General features: G+C 37.4%; 1 protein-coding gene across 6 annotated transcripts in view; it reads left to right on the plus strand.

Moving 5' to 3' along the window:
- The window catches only part of LOC111190302 (uncharacterized), a 492,977-nt gene that overhangs the window by 176,646 nt on the left and 298,611 nt on the right, over positions 1 to 17,720 (plus strand). For all 6 annotated transcript variants that reach the window (XM_049469796.1, XM_049469797.1, XM_049469798.1 and 3 more), the window contains 5 exons: positions 7,518 to 7,691; positions 10,350 to 10,523; positions 10,778 to 10,951; positions 13,236 to 13,409; positions 13,664 to 13,837. In XM_049469796.1, coding sequence (XP_049325753.1) covers positions 7,518 to 7,691; positions 10,350 to 10,523; positions 10,778 to 10,951; positions 13,236 to 13,409; positions 13,664 to 13,837 — 870 coding nt within the window. The remainder of the gene's footprint in view (positions 1 to 7,517; positions 7,692 to 10,349; positions 10,524 to 10,777; positions 10,952 to 13,235; positions 13,410 to 13,663; positions 13,838 to 17,720) is intronic.

Raw genomic sequence — 17,720 nt, forward strand, 5'->3', positions numbered from 1 at the left:
TAACCTTGTCAATGTCTTGACTCTATTTTCTATTCATTTCACAACGTATGGTGGTGAATAAGTGTGACTTTTCATGGAAAACACAAAATTGTTTGAGTGACCCCACACTTTTGAACGGTAGTGTATAATTTTTTTAAACTAAAAATTAGAAAATCTGAAAAGCACTTGTATTTTTTTTCTTGTTTTTACCATATTTTGAATATTACATGTTCAATTTTATATTTTAGGTTTCTAATTAAGTTTGTAATATTAATTGATAAAATAAAAATTCTATGAATAATTTAATATTAGTGTAAAAAGCTTTAAAATCTCTTTTAGACATTAAACAACACTGAACTAAACTGGAGACATATCAAACTGCCTAGGTTAGCTAACAAGTTAGCTGAGCTGCGCTACGTTACGTGCTTAACGTGCGTCCACAAATAGAGTTTACCTTTGTGAAAGTTTTGGTGGTGAGAGAAATGCCTCATAATGTTCTCTGTGTTTATGTTCCGCTGATTTTATCACACATAGTTTGCGCTGAGTTTTGTTCTCCGTGGCAGCACAGCTGAACTTTTCTCAGCAGTGTTTATTACGGTTAGCGGGAGAGGCGCTGTGTAAATCAGCTGTTTAGCCTGGGGTCTGTGTGTTCGGGGGGAACTGGTGTTCTGTCGAGTTATGCTACCCATCGATATGTGCTTCTTTGCGGCACTGCGCATGCGCCGACCAACATTCTTTTTTGTATGATTTCATGTTTTTAATAATAATTCCTTACGTTTTTATTGGGAACATTAAACAATCTGCTTAAATGTTAAAAAAAACATGTAAATAGCAGTTAAAGCATAGCAATGGAAAGTTAAAAAAATAATTGTGAACTGTAAAACTGTAAAAATACGGTTATAGTCACCTATATGAATTAAAAGTAACTATGCAACTTTTACTCAAAGAACATTTTAAATAGAGTACTTTTTTCTTTTACTCGAGTAGATTTTTAGATGGGTACTTTTACTTTTACTTGAGTAGAATTTTAGCAAAGTAAAGGTAATTTTACTCAGTTACAATTTTTCAGTACTTTTTCCACCTCTGCTGAATTCCCTTTTAACACATTGTACTTGGACCCATTTTACTTACTTTGAAGTTGATTCTCTATTTCTATAAAAGGAATTATATACATGCTGGACAATGTGACGAATCTTGTTTATCTGACTTTGAAGAGCAATACACAGCCTCTTTATTTCAGTAATAAAAGAGGCAGCTAGATAGTTCTCTGGAAGTTTTCTTTTGGTATTTCTTTTCATTTTTTTCAATTCTACTAATTACAGAGTGTGCTACAACTACTGACATTATATGTCATTCTGTACAAGACAACCTGATCTACCTTGTGGAACTGACTCTAGATTCACTGTGTAGTCATGTCACAATAATTATTTATTTATTTCATATAAATGGAACAGTATATGAACATGACTGTTTTTGGTTGACCAATATTTTATCCAGTAGCACAATAACTAGTGCATCATTCACTGAGACTCCATAATCGCGGTGCAAAAATATTGTTTTAGCATTGTCATCACAGCATTTATGTGAAATAATCACGTTACAGTATGTGTGATGTCACGTAAGGCAAATAAATAAAAAATGTTACTCAACAGCTATTGCTGCTTAATACAAACAGAAAAAATCACTGCTTTCATTTTCTATGCTAGTATCTAACAGAGGCAGGTTATATATGTTAAATATCCTATTATCCAACTTACACTCATGCATGATTAACAACATGACTTTTGGATCTGTGTCCCTCTGGGGGGTGTTGGATAACCCAAAAGCTAATCAGAAGGCGATTTCGAACAAAAACAACACGGAAGGGGAATATATATTGTCTCTGTGCACAGACATAAGGTGCAAAAACTTTAATCTTAGCTCATGAAATCCTCTTAAATCAATCTAGTTTAAATATCTTACATTTCTCGTTTTGCTTTGTTGTCAGACATTTATTAAATGTTCAATTTATTTCTAACATATTTAATTTTATTTAATCTCACATTTTAATGTTCATGATAAATTGGAAATTCTTCATTCTTAAGCATGTTTCGCACGTTTGTGCTTTTTCTGTGGGACTGCAATGGTTTTTAATCAGGAAGCACAAGCTGATTGATCTAGTACTGAGTTAGTACAGTTCACAGGAAACTAGTGTTAAAGACTAAACAAAAGATGATGATCTGGGAAACACAGTGTTTTGTTTCTGAAACATGATTATTTTCATTAAAAAAATCAAAAGTTTCATTCTTTTCATTCATATTTTGTAATTGACTGATAATAAAATGAAGGTGATGAGGATGTATATCCTGTTTGACAGGACAAATGTGAAGACGTGCCTCTTGCAATATCTGCATGTTCAAATCATGCAAATCGTTTTTGTTTTTGCAATTTTCATGCTGAGTTTTGTTACCTTTCTCAGGGGGTACTGAGTATGCAGAACAAGGCAGGTAGAGGTAGAATCATGCATGCCATTGATTGATCAGACATGTTGTTTATGAATTGTCATATGTCGCTCATCAGACAACAGCCAAGTCTGTCTGCGGCCAAAAGCAGTTAAAAACAAAGCTTGAAGCTCCTTTCTGATTACTGTAGCACTAACTTTTCACCTCCACTCAATCTCTAGAGCACCCAAGCTAAACTAAACTTTATATGTGTGAATGTAATCATGTATCACCTCTAGCCTGGATACAAGATGAGACCTGGTGGGCATGGAGGTATACAGGTTCCACAGATGTTGCAACTGGACCTGTAGATATGCACACTTAAAGGTTGCTGTAGCTGTTGTCCCAGTATATCCCATAAATGCTTGATTCTAAATGATATTGGAGACCAGGCAGGCCAAGAAAGTGTTGCAGTTTGACAGAGCTTTTCCTGGGAAACCCTTGCTGTGTGTGAGCGAGCATTGTCCTGCTGAAAAATACCAGTTGGAAGTCCTGTAATGAGAGGCAACACATGTGGTCGCAGGATGTCCTACACATACTGCTGAGCTGTTAATGTCCCTCATCTCCCCAGATCAACATGAGGCCTTTATAGTCAAACATGGCAGTTGTCAGATCAATAGCTCTACTTTTCTGCCTCCTACAATGATTTAACTTTCTCTCTTTCTCTCTCTTTTCTCTCTCAATCTCTCTCTAGCAATGTAAAGAATGGATTATTCCAGAATCCAAAGTCCAGGTGTGGAGTGTGTGAGCAGATTCAGACAGATCCAGTCTCTATCACATGTGGACACACGTTCTGTAGGCAGTGCATTAACAGCTGCTGGGACCAGTCTGCTCCATCAGGAGACTTTGCTTGTCCCCGGTGCAAAAAGAGATCTAAAACACGTCCAGTTCTGTATCCACTTATGGAGGAGCCCATGAAGCAGCATTACTGCCCACCAGTGAATGATGACTTACCCACAGTCTTAGAGAAACACAGAACCAGTATGAAGAACAGGTACAAGAGCTTATTCGAGGGATTCAAAACACAGGAGAATAAAATTCTGCTGAACAGGATTTACACTCAGCTCTACATCATAGAGGGAGAGAGTGAAGGAGTGAATGAAGAACATGAAGTTCTACAGATGGAGAAAGAACTCTGGAAACAGCTGCAAGAAATACCCATTAACTGTTTAGATATATTTAAACCAGTTGAGGGAACTTTAGGTGGAATGGGAGCAGAGAACACTAGAGCTTGGATGGCTGAAGAAAGAAAAGAAGATGAAGGTAAAGAAGAGCAGAAACTCAGAACTGTGCTGACTAAAGGCATTGCTGGCATTGGAAAAACTGTGTCTGTGCAGAAGTTCATTCTGGACTGGGCTGAAGGAAAAGCCAATCAGGACGTAGATTTCATGTTTGTGCTTCCATTCCGAGAGCTGAACCTGATTAAAGGTGATCAGTACAGTCTTCATAGACTTCTGTGTGACTTCCACCCTGAGATCAAAGACCTGCACCCGAAGATCTATGACCAGTACAAAGCCGTGTTCATCTTTGATGGTCTGGATGAAAGCAGAATTCCACTGAACTTCTCAGACTGTGAGAAAGTATCTGATATAACGATGACATCATCAGTGGATGTGTTGATGACAAACCTCATCAAAGGAGAACTGCTTCCCTCCGCTCTCATCTGGATCACCTCCCGACCAGCAGCAGCCAATCAGATCCCTGCTCAGTTCATCAGCCGTGTGACAGAAATCCAGGGATTTAACGACTCCCAGAAGGAGGAGTACTTCAGGAAGAGAATCAGTGACCAAGAACAAGCCAGCAGCATCATCTCACACATCAGGACGATACGGAGCCTCCACATCATGTGCCACATTCCAGTCTTCTGCTGGATCTCAGCCACTGTGCTTCAGAGAATCATGAAACAAGGTAATACAGAAATCCCTAAAACACTGACTGAGATGTACTCCCACTTCCTGTGCACTCAGACGCTCATGAAGAGAGAGAAGTACGAGAGAAAAGACCAGAGAGATCTAATGGAACTGCTGGAGTCCAACAGAAAGATGCTTCTGAAACTGTCTGCTCTGGCTTTCAGACAGCTGATGAAGGGCAATGTGATGTTCTATGAAGAGGACCTGAGAGAGTGCGGCATTGATGTCACCGAGGCCTCTGTGTACTCTGGCATTTGCACCGAGATCTTTAGGGAGGAGTGTGTGCTTTACCAGAGGAAGGTCTACTGCTTTGTTCATCTGAGCTTTCAGGAGTTCCTGGCTGCTCTCTATGTGTTTCACTGCTATGTGAGTAAGAACCTGGAGGAACTGCAGTTTCTGAAGCCTAGGGGTGGTAAGTGGAAAGACAGTGTTCTGTTGGAAGAGCTGCTGAAAGGAGCTGTGCGTAAAGCTGTAAAGAGTGAGAATGGACACTTGGATCTGTTTCTCCGTTTCCTGCTGGGAATCTCTCTGGAATCCAGTCAGCAGCTCCTACAAAACCTTCTGACACAAACAGTGAGCAGCTCAGAGAGCATCAACAAAACAGTCCAGTACATCAAACGCATCATCCAATCAGAAGATCTTCCTTCTGAGAGATTCATCAACCTGTTCCTCTGTCTGACTGAAATGAAAGTCCAGTCTTTCTCCAAAGACATTCAGTCAAAAAAGAAGCTCTCCACCGGAGAGTGTTTAGCACTAGCCCATATGATCCTGATCTCAGAGGAGGTGCTGGACGAGTTCAACCTGAAGAATTACTCAACATATGAGAAGGGCTACAGGAGACTGATCCCAGCTGTGAGGAACTGCAGAAAGGCTGTGTGAGTTTACATTAATCTGCATTTTATTTTATATTTACAGAGGAAGCAGAGGAACAGAGAATATTTTTTTGTTGTTATAACATGATTTGTTTTAGATCTTTAAATATTGTAAATGTGGTTAAAATGGAATGGAATCATCAGGTTGTACAATTAATGCACCACCTTGGTCTTTGAACTGTGGGATATATCCATCCTCAAACAAATCCTCCTTTTAATTAGGGGTATCCAGAGTAATCTCATCCTGCTGATTTTAGCTTCAGTTTTAGGGGGATTAAGGTAAAAGTTCTGCTTCTCTGTTCCAGCAGCAAAGGTTAAAAGGAAATGCACAGGCACAGGTGAAATTCTCTGTTCGCTTCCCTTTGTAAAACATTCTCTTGTGTGTACTGTGAATCCGGTTATTGCTGCAGCCCTACAGTCTACTATATAATTCTCTTACATTAACCAGAATTTGTACCACTGTGTTTAAGTGCCATTTTTGAGCACATTTTAAAGTTGAACTGACGTGGAGTTTTCTGAAATCACACAGTGTCTTTATAATTACTGATAACTGTCAGTGTGGATTAGATAATCTGTGTTTAATTTATATCTATATTTTTTTCTCTTGTAGATTAACAGGATGTAAACTCACCATGAACTCCTATGACACTCTCTGCTCTGCTCTGAAATCAGTAAACTCACCACTGAAAGAACTGGATCTCAGTAACACTGAGCTGCAGGATTCAGGAGTGGAGCTAATCTGTGATGGGCTGAAGAGTTCAAACTGTAACCTGGAGATACTCAGGTGAGCTTTCTGTCAGGAGATTTCTGAATGAAAAACCTTCACCTGTCCTGTATTAAAGCCAGTCCTTATTTGCTGCATCAGGGCCTGGCCAGCTAACAATCACTGAGAGGAAGATGAATTCCCAAGTGTATCAAATATTTTAGAGGATAATGTGAGACTGTCTGTATATCAGCTGAAACTCTGAATTAGGGCTGGAACAATTAGCTGACAATTTGTAGACATTAATGTGTGAGGAACGCAGTGTTGCGGAGAAATGTGGGCCCTCACACACTTCACTCGCTCTCTGTGTCTCAAAAAATGTAAACACACCAGTTAAGACAACAGCCATGGTCATTTAACATATTCTCCAAAAATCCTGCCTAAATCTGTCTAACACCAGCACTTCAAAAGCTTAAACTAGCCCAATATTTTAGGTTGTCACAGACGCTAACAACACAGTACATTTTCATTTTGAACGATTTGCAGTGAAGGCTTTGTGGCAAACGTGTTAAATATTAAAGGTAGCCCAAAAAACACCCCTCTAATTTTCTCCCTGTGACTATCAAACAAGCCCAATTTATGTTGAATTTCCTGAAAATAACATCCTACATGTGTGAATATCTCCTATAATTTCTCAAAAGGTATATCACGTGATGTCGCAACAGGACAATGACCCAAAACAGCAGAGCAAGTCCACATCAGAATGGCTTAAGAAAAAGTAAATCTGCCTTTAGGAGTGACCAAGTCAGAGCACAGATATCAGCCCAATAGATAGAAGATTGATTGACTTAAAGAGAGGCGTACACTTGAGGTTTCACAGGAATATGACAAAGCTGAAGCAGTTCTGCAGGAAGAATGGGCTAAAATTCCTTCTAAATGATGTGCAGGTCTGACCCACAGCTACAGGAAGTGCCTGGTTGAGGTTATTGCTGCCATGGGGGTCAACCAGCTACTGATTCCAAGGGTTTTTTATTATTTTAGGCACATTATATTTGTCAGTACTTTTGACTTAGATCAAGAGCAGGCTTTATGACAAATGTATGCAGAAAACCATGACATTCCAAAATATTCACATTATACATATAATATAATTATATAGATCTAATTAGCGTTTCAGGTTTATTGGTGTTTTTCTGTCTATTGTGATTGTTTTATATTCAGCTTCAGATGAACAGATAGTCTACTATATAATCATCTGATTCAGATCAGAATTCCTGGATCCTTTAATAATAGAAAGTTGTCCAGGTCCTGAGGCAGGAATATGTCCCCATACCATCCCACTGTCCTGGAACATTATACCAAAAACTGCTGTGTTTTTAAAAGTGAGATGAGCGTAGATGATTTGTGTCTTGCTGCTCTCTCTGGACGCCACTTTTACTCCATTTTATAAATTCAGCAGCATTACTGTGATGATGTCACCTGGCTGTATTTGGATCACAGTGAAGTTAAGATAACACGGAATGATGCTACTTAAATACTTTCACTGTTTTAATAGGTTTTCTTTGTTTTGTAGATTATCTGGATGTAAACTCACCCTGAACTCCTATGAATCTCTGTGCACTGCTCTGAGCTCAGTAAACTCACCACTGAAAGAACTGGACCTCAGTAAGACTGTCCTGCAGGATTCAGGAGTGGAGCTAATCTCTGATGGGCTGAAGAGTTCAAACTGTATACCGGAGATAATCAGGTAAGCATTAAAACAGTGTCACCAATACAGACATAACGGTATGAAAATTATATATCACAATTGAAAAGGTCAACATTATTCAATTTATATTCAATTATAGTATGGAATCATAAATATATATATATTAAGTAGTGCTGTCAATCGATTAAAATAGCTTAATTAATTATATTCTTTGTGATTATTTAATCTTAATAAATTTTATGTATACATTTTTGCTATCAAACCTCTCTCATCCAGTTACTAAGACAAACAGGCAGGGTTGCCAGGTCCTCTAGCCGCTCTCTAATACTGCTGTAGCTCACAAGCAACCCAACATTTCCCACAGGCTCTCTAAACAGAGCCCATACCATACACCTGTAAGCTACATTTGGCAGGTTTAGCAAGTTGCTAATAACAACAGCGGATGGCTAAAGTTTTCGACTTGCCTGAAAACTTCGGTTCACATTACGTTTATTGAACTTTGCACTGGTTGCACTTGACTGTGCAGTGAAGACTTTTAAATTTAACCACGGTCTGCCAAAACATACTGTGCTATTTTTATTGTTATTAAATAATCAAAAGTAACATGTTATTATGAAAGGTTAATATGTCACATGTTAATATGTTAATTTTTGTCAAATGGCAGCTGTTCTGTATTATGCTAGTTACCAATTTTTAGCTAGTCAGCTAAGTTTATCTTCTAGGGAAACACCTCACCCAGAGCCCTCAGCAATCAACTATAAAAGTTAAATATACCTAAAATGTGCACAGTAACTATAAGTTATTATTAGTTATATTTATTTCTGACATTTATAAGGATTTATATTTATGTTCAGTACACAGACTTAATAACTGTAGATTAATATAGCAGATATAGACATTCTATACACAGCATTGCACGCAGAATACTACAATAATACAATATGCTACAAATAATATAAAACTCAGTTCAGTTAAATAAAAATGAGTAAGGACATGTAAAGTTCATCAAATATTGTCAAATATAAAGGATAGGTTGAGGTTTTGGTGAGGTTTTCATGATTTGAAAATGAACTAAAACTAAAACTTTTACTATTCTGCGCATCAGAAAGCCTGTGATTGTTTTAAATGAGTTTTTAAAATGAGTTTATATTTGATATTATTTTTTTATTCATTTTAATTGTTTTATTCTTTTTATAATTTTTATCAAATTAGTTAAGATATATTTTTTTACTTTTTATGTCAATTTTTATGATCTTTTTTTAAAATGTCCTGTTTTTCCTTTTTATCCGTCTATAGTAAATGTCAGTTTTTATTTACATTTTTTTAAATAGTTTTAATCCCTTTTAAACTGTAAATGCTCAGAGGCATTGTAAATGCGGGTCCCCCTCCAGTGTAAATAATGGTTGATTGCTTGATTAATATTCAGTGTTGCAAACCCAGTTTTTACATAAACAATAAACAGAATAAAGAATGAAATAATGTTGCTCTTCCCTTATATGAGCTGCTGGTTTATCTTCACAGCATGACGGCGCAGTCAGTGTCTCTGCGCTCTTAAAATACGAATGACCACAGACACACTGATTGGTTTATTTCACGTTACGCCCAAAACACACCCATGAATAATTAAGAGAATTAAAACACTCCCTTTGCGCTGTTGGAGCTGCGCAAAGTGTATTTCTGCGGCCTTTCGATACCAAAGACACAGGACACGCCCCTAAATCCAGCTGCGCAAAGCATAATAAACTAGTATGCTTTAGATCACTAAAATAGGGCCCAGAATGTGGCCAGTTTACTTGTCCTTGTACAGTTCAGTTTTGTTGGTTGGTTGAGGAAAGTACCACTGCATGCTCTTCTATCTTTATTCATTCTTCTTTGTCCCTCACAACATCATACCAAAAACAACCACTTTATTGGTCATGGGTAGGAGACATCATCTGAGCTCCCTGGGAAGATCAGTGGCTGTCCCCAACCATGTTACTTACTGTATCTCTCCTAACACTTTCTCCAGCTCTCAGCAACATTCTGGTGTGTCTTATTGAAATAACAACTTTCTGACAAGTTATGACTTAAATTTGTGGCAACAGTGGAGAAGTGGCACTGTAACGTAAATGGCTCAGTGCATTAGAAAATACAGCACCAAAAAAACAGCATCTCCATGAAAAACAAGTATCTCCATTTTTGTACTTTTTAAATTTTACTACATAATTTGAACAGACAAACTGTCCCTTACACTGTGCCAAGATTTCTTGGTGAATGGACCAATAGAAATTCTTCAAAAATACTTCACCTAAAATAAACCATTTTTACATGGACTTCCATTGAAAGTTTAGATGGTTTTTCTCTCTTCTGTAAAGTTGCTGTTTTGAAGACATTTGTTTTTCATTGGACAGTGACCATATTCACAATATTATGACCACTTTCTAGTTTCTGTTTTCAGATTAGTTTTCTTTTTTTTCCCTTCAGGACCCCACAGAGCAGGTTTTAGTTGTGGTGTATGAGCTGTTAGTGTGTGCTGTGAATTCTCTAATATAGACCTCAATTTGTAGACAACTGTGTTTGAATGTCGCTGTCCATTTTCTAACACTTTTTTCTAAGTGTTGGAGTTTTCTGAAATCACTCAGTGTCTTATAATTACTGATAACTGTGAGTATGAATTAGATATTCTCTGTTTTTTAATAGTTTGTTTTTGTCTTGTAGATTACCTGGCTGTAAACTCACCATGAATTCCTGTGAAACTCTCTGTACTGCTCTGAAATCAGTAAACTCACCACTGAAAGAACTGGATCTCAGTAAGACTGAGCTGCAGGAGTCAGAAGTGGAGCTAATCTCTGATGGGCTGAAGAGTTCAAACTGTAAACTGGAGACACTCAGGTGAGATTTCTGTCAGGTGATCTCTGAATAGAAAAATCATTAAAATTTACCTATCATAGATTGAAGCAGGGTCACCAGTCATGATTATAAATAATTCTCGAGCTCTCAGCAGAGCATGGGGATATATTCTATGTTAAAGACACACACATAGCTCTGTATTTTAATAGTTTTTAAAATACAGAGCAAGGGATATACTGTATGTTAAATATTCACACATAGCTCTGTATTTTAATAGTTTTTTCTTTGTCTTGTAGACTATCTGGTTGTAAAATCAACATGAATTCCTATGAAACTCTCTGCTCTACTCTGAAGTCAATAAAATCAGCAGTGAAGGAACTGGACCTCAATAACACTGAGCTGCAGGATTCAGGAGCGGAGCTCATCTCTGATGGACTGAAGAAATCAAACTATAAAGTGGAGATACTCGGGTAAGCTTTCTGTCAGGTTATTTCTGAATGAAAAAATCACCCCATTCAGCATTGAAGCAGCTTCACCTCTCACAATTTAGAATAATGTTCAGCAGAGCAATAGAGCACTGGGGCGTATTGTACACTAAATACACACATATAGCTGTAAACTGTGTATTGGTGTTTTTAGCAGATTCTGGTAGCAATATCGGTTTATAATGGTAAGTTAGTAGTGTGTGGATATTGGGAGCTCATGGCAGTATACTGGTGCTTGTATAAGTTTATGCTGTTAAAACAACTGGGAGCTATGTATAAATAAAAACATGTCTTAAACAGATGATAAATAACTGTTAAATGTTTTATCATTTACATTGACTCTGTAAATTGATTCTCTAACACTGAGCTGCAGTGGAGAAGGTATTACACAGTTAAAACTATAAATTATCATGAAAACTGTGGATAGTAATTGTCGTAATTTGTTGTCACTGAAGTAGGGCTGAACAATAATTGTGTATTAATATAAATTGCAATAGAAAATATTTATCACCAATAGTGATCTGTTTTACATGCCACTAATCTGAGGATATAATATGCATATAATATCATATGGTAAGACTTACTCGATCTAACCAGAGCAGTACAGTTGAGCTGTGATAAAGTATTAGTGAGTAATGCAGTGAGTAAAACTAAAACTTTTACTATTCTGCGCATCAGAAAGCCTGTGATTGTTTTAAATGAGTTTTTAAAATGAGTTTATATTTGATATTATTTTTTTATTCATTTTAATTGTTTTATTCTTTTTATAATTTTTATCAAATTAGTTAAGATATATTTTTTTACTTTTTATGTCAATTTTTATGATCTTTTTTAAAATGTCCTGTTTTTCCTTTTTATCCGTCTGTAGTAAATGTCAGTTTTTATTTACATTTTTTAAAATAGTTTTAATCCCTTTTAAACTGTAAATGCTCAGAGGCATTGTAAATGAGGGTCCCCCTCCAGTGTAAATAATGGTTGATTGCTTGATTAATATTCAGTGTTGCAAACCCAGTTTTTACATAAACAATAAACAGAATAAAGAATAAAATAATGTTGCTCTTCCTTTATATGAGCTGCTGGTTTATCTTCACAGCATGACGGCGCAGTCAGTGTCTCTGCGGTCTTAAAATACGAATGACCACAGACACACTGACTGGTTTATTTCACGTTACGCCCAAAACACACCCATGAATAATTAAGAGAATTAAAACACTCCCTTTGCGCTGTTGGAGCTGCGCAAAGTGTATTTCTGCGGCCTTTCGATACCAAAGACACAGGACACGCCCCTAAATCCAGCTGCGCAAAGCATAATAAACTAGTATGCTTTAGATCACTAAAATAGGGCCCAGAATGTGGCCAGTTTACTTGTCCTTGTACAGTTCAGTTTTGTTGGTTGGTTGAGGAAAGTGCCACTGCATGCTCTTCTATCTTTATTCATTCTTCTTTGTCCCTCACAACATCATACCAAAAACAACCACTTTATTGGTCATGGGTAGGAGACATCATCTGAGCTCCCTGGGAAGATCAGTGGCTGTCCCCAACCATGTTACTTACTGTATCTCTCCTAACACTTTCTCCAGCTCTCAGCAACATTCTGGTGTGTCTTATTGAAATAACAACTTTCTGACAAGTGTTGACTTAAATTTGTGGCAACAGTGGTGAAGTGGCACTGTAACGTAAATGGCTCAGTGCATTAGAAAATATAGCACCAAAAAAACAGCATCTCCATGAAAAACAAGTATCTCCATTTTTGTACATTTTAAATTTTACTACATAATTTGAACAGACAAACTGTCCCTTACACTGTGCCAAGATTTCTTGGTGAATGGACCAATAGAAATTCTTCAAAAATACTTCACCTAAAATAAACCATTTTTACATGGACTTCCATTGAAAGTTTAGATGTTTTTTCTCTCTTCTGTAAAGTTGCTGTTTTGAAGACATTTGTTTTTCATTGGACAGTGACCATATTCACAATATTATGACCACTTTCTAGTTTCTGTTTTCAGATTAGTTTTCTTTTTTTTCCCTTCAGGACCCCACAGAGCAGGTTTTAGTTGTGGTGTATGAGCTGTTAGTGTGTGCTGTGAATTCTCTAATATAGACCTCAATTTGTAGACAACTGTGTTTGAATGTCGCTGTCCATTTTCTAACACTTTTTTCTAAGTGTTGGAGTTTTCTGAAATCACTCAGTGTCTTACAATTACTGATAACTGTGAGTATGAATTAGATATTCTCTGTTTTTTAATAGTTTGTTTTTGTCTTGTAGATTACCTGGCTGTAAACTCACCATGAATTCCTGTGAAACTCTCTGTACTGCTCTGAAATCAGTAAACTCACCACTGAAAGAACTGGATCTCAGTAACACTGAGCTGCAGGAGTCAGAAGTGGAGCTAATCTCTGATGGGCTGAAGAGTTCAAACTGTAAACTGGAGATACTCAGGTGAGATTTCTGTCAGGTGATTTCTAAATAGAAAAATCATTAAAATTTACCTATCATAGATTGAAGCAGGGTCACCAGTCACGATTATAAATAATTCTCGAGCTCTCAGCAGAGCATGGGGATATATTCTATGTTAAAGACACACACATAGCTCTGTATTTTAATTGTTTTTAAAATACAGAGCAAGGGATATACTGTATGTTAAATATTCACACATAGCTCTGTATTTTAATAGTTTTTTCTTTGTCTTGTAGACTATCTGGTTGTAAAATCAACATGAATTCCTATGAAACTCTCTGCTCTACTCTGAAATCAATAAAATCAGCAGTGAAGAAACTGGACCTCAATAACACTGAGCTGCAGGATTCAGGAGTGAAGCTAATCTCTGATGGACTGAAGAAATCAAACTATAAAGTGGAGATACCTGGGTAAGCTTTCTGTCAGGTGATTTCTGAATGGAAAAATCACCCCATCCTTCATTAAAGCAGCTTCACCTCTCACAATTCTGAATAATGTTCGGACTCTCAGCCAAGCGTTCTCAGGCCAGATAATATTAATGTATAGTGAAAGATAAATAAAGACAACAAATAATAAAGTTTTTAGGTTATTTTTTTTTGTTTATCTCGAGGTTGCTAAGTAATCCTTTGGTCAAAATGGGGCCAAAAATGCTGTTAATATTTACTCATTTTTACTCATATTTATTCAGATTAAGATATATTTTAGTAGTCTCAGATCTGCTGAAAACAACATCTGGCAAACTGTCTCCTGTAAATTCTTTGTCATTCTTTGGTGCATTAAACTGTCAAAACACGTAAAATGGATGTATCGCTGTAGAGATTTACACAAATTACAGCATTAGTCACTGACTGACGTTCATTACAGAGTGCTGCCCTCAGTTCACTTTATTCAAACTGCGCAGAAAGGGCAGAACACCCCTGACTTCTGTAGCCTTCTCATGTCACTGCATGGTTACATACACCACAGTCAGTGACCTTTTTTATACTGTTTATATCAGTATTGGTATTATATTGTAAAGCCTGAAGTTAAACAATGTATTGTGACAAATTTTGGCCTTATTGCGCAGTCCTACACCCAAACCCACCAGTTGTCGCTCACATTAAATTGAGTGAATGTTGGTATTTTTCGATATGCTAGTATATTTTATAGGGCTGTCAATATTAAAGCATTAACGCACACAATTATTTTGGAATTAGTAACGCATCATTTGTTTCCAACAAATTGTTTACGCCACCGTCATAATTTCCCCCCCGCCCAATGTGCATTTTTTTTTCTGAAGCTGTTTGCTTGTAGTGAGAACTTGATCTGATCTCAGTCCGACCCAGCTATCAAATATACTACTTTTTAGTTGAGCTAAACTGTTGATTAGGCACAGTTTAATCTGATAAATTGGCCAGAACAACCATGAATATATACTGCCATAAACAAACGCTGTCTCTGGTACTGCTGTTTACACATGCGGTATATGCAACTTTTACTGCTGTTAGGCACGTGACCCTGTGCTGCACGTCCCAGTGAAAACATTTGTTTAAAGCGTAGGGGATCAGAGAAGTTAATCTGCTTGTGTGGTTTATTGGTGCACATTTTGGTGCCTTTTGGTTTACGCTTGTGTGAAACCAAAACCAAACAGAGGGAAAAACGCTCCAAATAAACAAACTCATCAACTGATCCGGACCATAAAAACCAACTACACGTGTGAAAACGCTCTTTTACACTCAGCAAATTAAGTTATAATTCAGAAATCCTTACAGCCAAGCTGAGATGTTTACAATAAAGTAAAAACATCTTATATCCAATTTATCATACATTCTTTATTCCAGCGCCTCACGTCAGCTTCATCTCCTTTCAAATCATACATGTATATAAAGGGGTTGGAAATTTAAATTAAATACTGTGTTAGATACACATCTGGATTGTTCATCTTCCATTAAAATTACACCATCAAGCCCAAGTTTACACAAAAAAAACTTACGAAAAACTCTAATTTAGTTCATGTTTGGAGGGTTTTTAACCCTAAGACGGGTATTTAATTAGAATTCAGTCCGGTCCAGTTGGTGAAAATTTTGAGCCATCGCCCGGGGTAATTTGTGTTATGATTCATGTATGATACATCTGACCCACGAGGTTGTTTGAACTATGATGAAAAAATATATATAAAAATAATAAAATTTCTCCCCTGTCTCTCTGTCGCGCTCGGCATGTCTTTAGTTTCCGCCCGTTCTCGTTTTTCCGCCAGTTCTCGGGCTCCCTATCTCTTTATAAAGGTGTTTTTTCCCGGCCGCGTCCCAATTCACTAGCTGGGGCAGTGGTCTACACAGATCTGATTGGCACACACACGTGATTGGTCTGTGCGTTTACTGTGGCGCAAAACACTGCAGCGTCGCAATGCGTTTTTTGTGCCTCCTCCCACTATTTTCTATGGAGAGCGCAGGCAGTAGGGCAAACGGGGTGAAGCAAGCAGCAGAAAGTTTAAATATTACACACACCACAGGCTGAATTACAGAGTGAGAAAACAGAGGAGCGGCTGATTACAGCTTTTTTTAGGCTTTTTTTGTGCTTTAAGATCCCCTTTGTAAGATAACAGAGACGGAGGACCAGCTGGTCCTAAACTGGATGTTTTAGCAGGGTTCACCGGGCGATAAAAAAAGAACAGCGTCTCATTCATACACAGCACTGAACTACAACTCTACATACTTTTGCTTGTGGCAGATAAACTGCTTGCTCTTTCAGGCGACACGCCCCAAAGCAGCGAGAGAAAGGTGGAGAAAGCGATTGGGAGCGATGCCGCGTCGCTGCAGTGTGAACAAGAAAAGTTACGCCGCTTTAAAGGAACACTGTCAAAATTAAATCCTTCTCTGCAGTTTATCGGTTTGGGTCCACATTGGACAACGTCTGGGTCGGGACCCGGACCGCGGTCCGCCTATTAGTGACCCCTGCCATAAGAGTACAGCATATTCTGTTCACGATGTATATTCACGAATTGACTACTTTAGTAATTAGTAATATGAAATATCATAAAAATTATTATCAGATCATAGCCCTGTTTCTTTGACCCTAAATTTGAATGATTTGGAACAACCAAATTGAGTATGGAGACTGGATCCCCCGTGGCTGAAAGATCCAGAATTTTGCAAAATCGTATGTTCACAAATTATTTTTTTCTTTGAAATGAATGACAAACCTGGTACCTCTCCATCCATCCTTTGGGACTCAATGAAGGCCTACCTTAGAGGATGTATTATATCTTTCCATTCAACAAAAAGAAAAAATCGCAGAGCTGAGGTATTGGAGTTGGAATGTCAGAAAAGACAAGTCCAGAATTAGACAAATCCAACATAGTCAACCCCTGTGTGGAGACCTATAAGAACATTTAGCTTTACGTTTTAAATATATAACCAGCTAATGTCAGAGAGAGTTATCAAAAGTGTTTTGTGTACTTGACAACAGTAATTTGAATTTGGTAAAAAAAAAAAAAAAACCTCATAAACTCCTGGCTAGGCAACTTGGAAAAGATGGAAAGTGACCGTACAATTAATAGGGTCAAGGCAGAATGTGGTGAACATATTACTCCGATATTAAACAGAGATTTAAACGGTTTTACGAATATCTTTACTCCTATCTGTACTCCTCTGGGGCAGAGGATCTAGATACTCATAAATTCTTACAGAACTGTGAACTGCCAACTCTAACTCAGGAGGACCAAGATTCCCTTAATGCAGACCCATCAGTTCAAGTGATACAAGAGTCTATTAAAGCGCTAAACAAAGGTAAAGGCCCAGGCCCAGATGGCTATCCAAGTGAGTTTTACTCAATATTTAATTACATTCTTGCTCCTTATTTACTTAAGATGTATTTACAAGCGAAGGAAAATGGCTTATCTCCCACACTCAATAAAGCCATAATTACGGTGCTCCCTAAAAAAGGAAAATATGCTACTGAGGTGAGTAGCTATAGACCAATCTCGCTCCTGAATTATGATTAAAAAATATATTAACTAAAACCCTGGCAATTAGGCTTAATCAGTTAATAGGCCAAATTGTTGATTCCAAACAGACAGGATTCATCCCAAATATATACTCTTTTTATAATCTGCAGCGCCTTTTTAATATAATCTATTCCCAATGCGGTGATAAGGATGATTTAGTTGTTATCTCTTTGGATGCAGAAAAGGCCTTTGCTCAGTTAGAGTGGTCATACCTTTTTGCAGTTTAAAATAAATTTAAATTGGGTGATGAATTTGAATCCTGGATAAGGATCCTGTATCATAACCCATCGGCTACAGTAATCACTAAT

The sequence above is a fragment of the Astyanax mexicanus genome, chromosome 21 (genome assembly GCF_023375975.1).
Source record: "Astyanax mexicanus isolate ESR-SI-001 chromosome 21, AstMex3_surface, whole genome shotgun sequence".
Taxonomy (NCBI): domain Eukaryota; kingdom Metazoa; phylum Chordata; class Actinopteri; order Characiformes; family Acestrorhamphidae; genus Astyanax; species Astyanax mexicanus.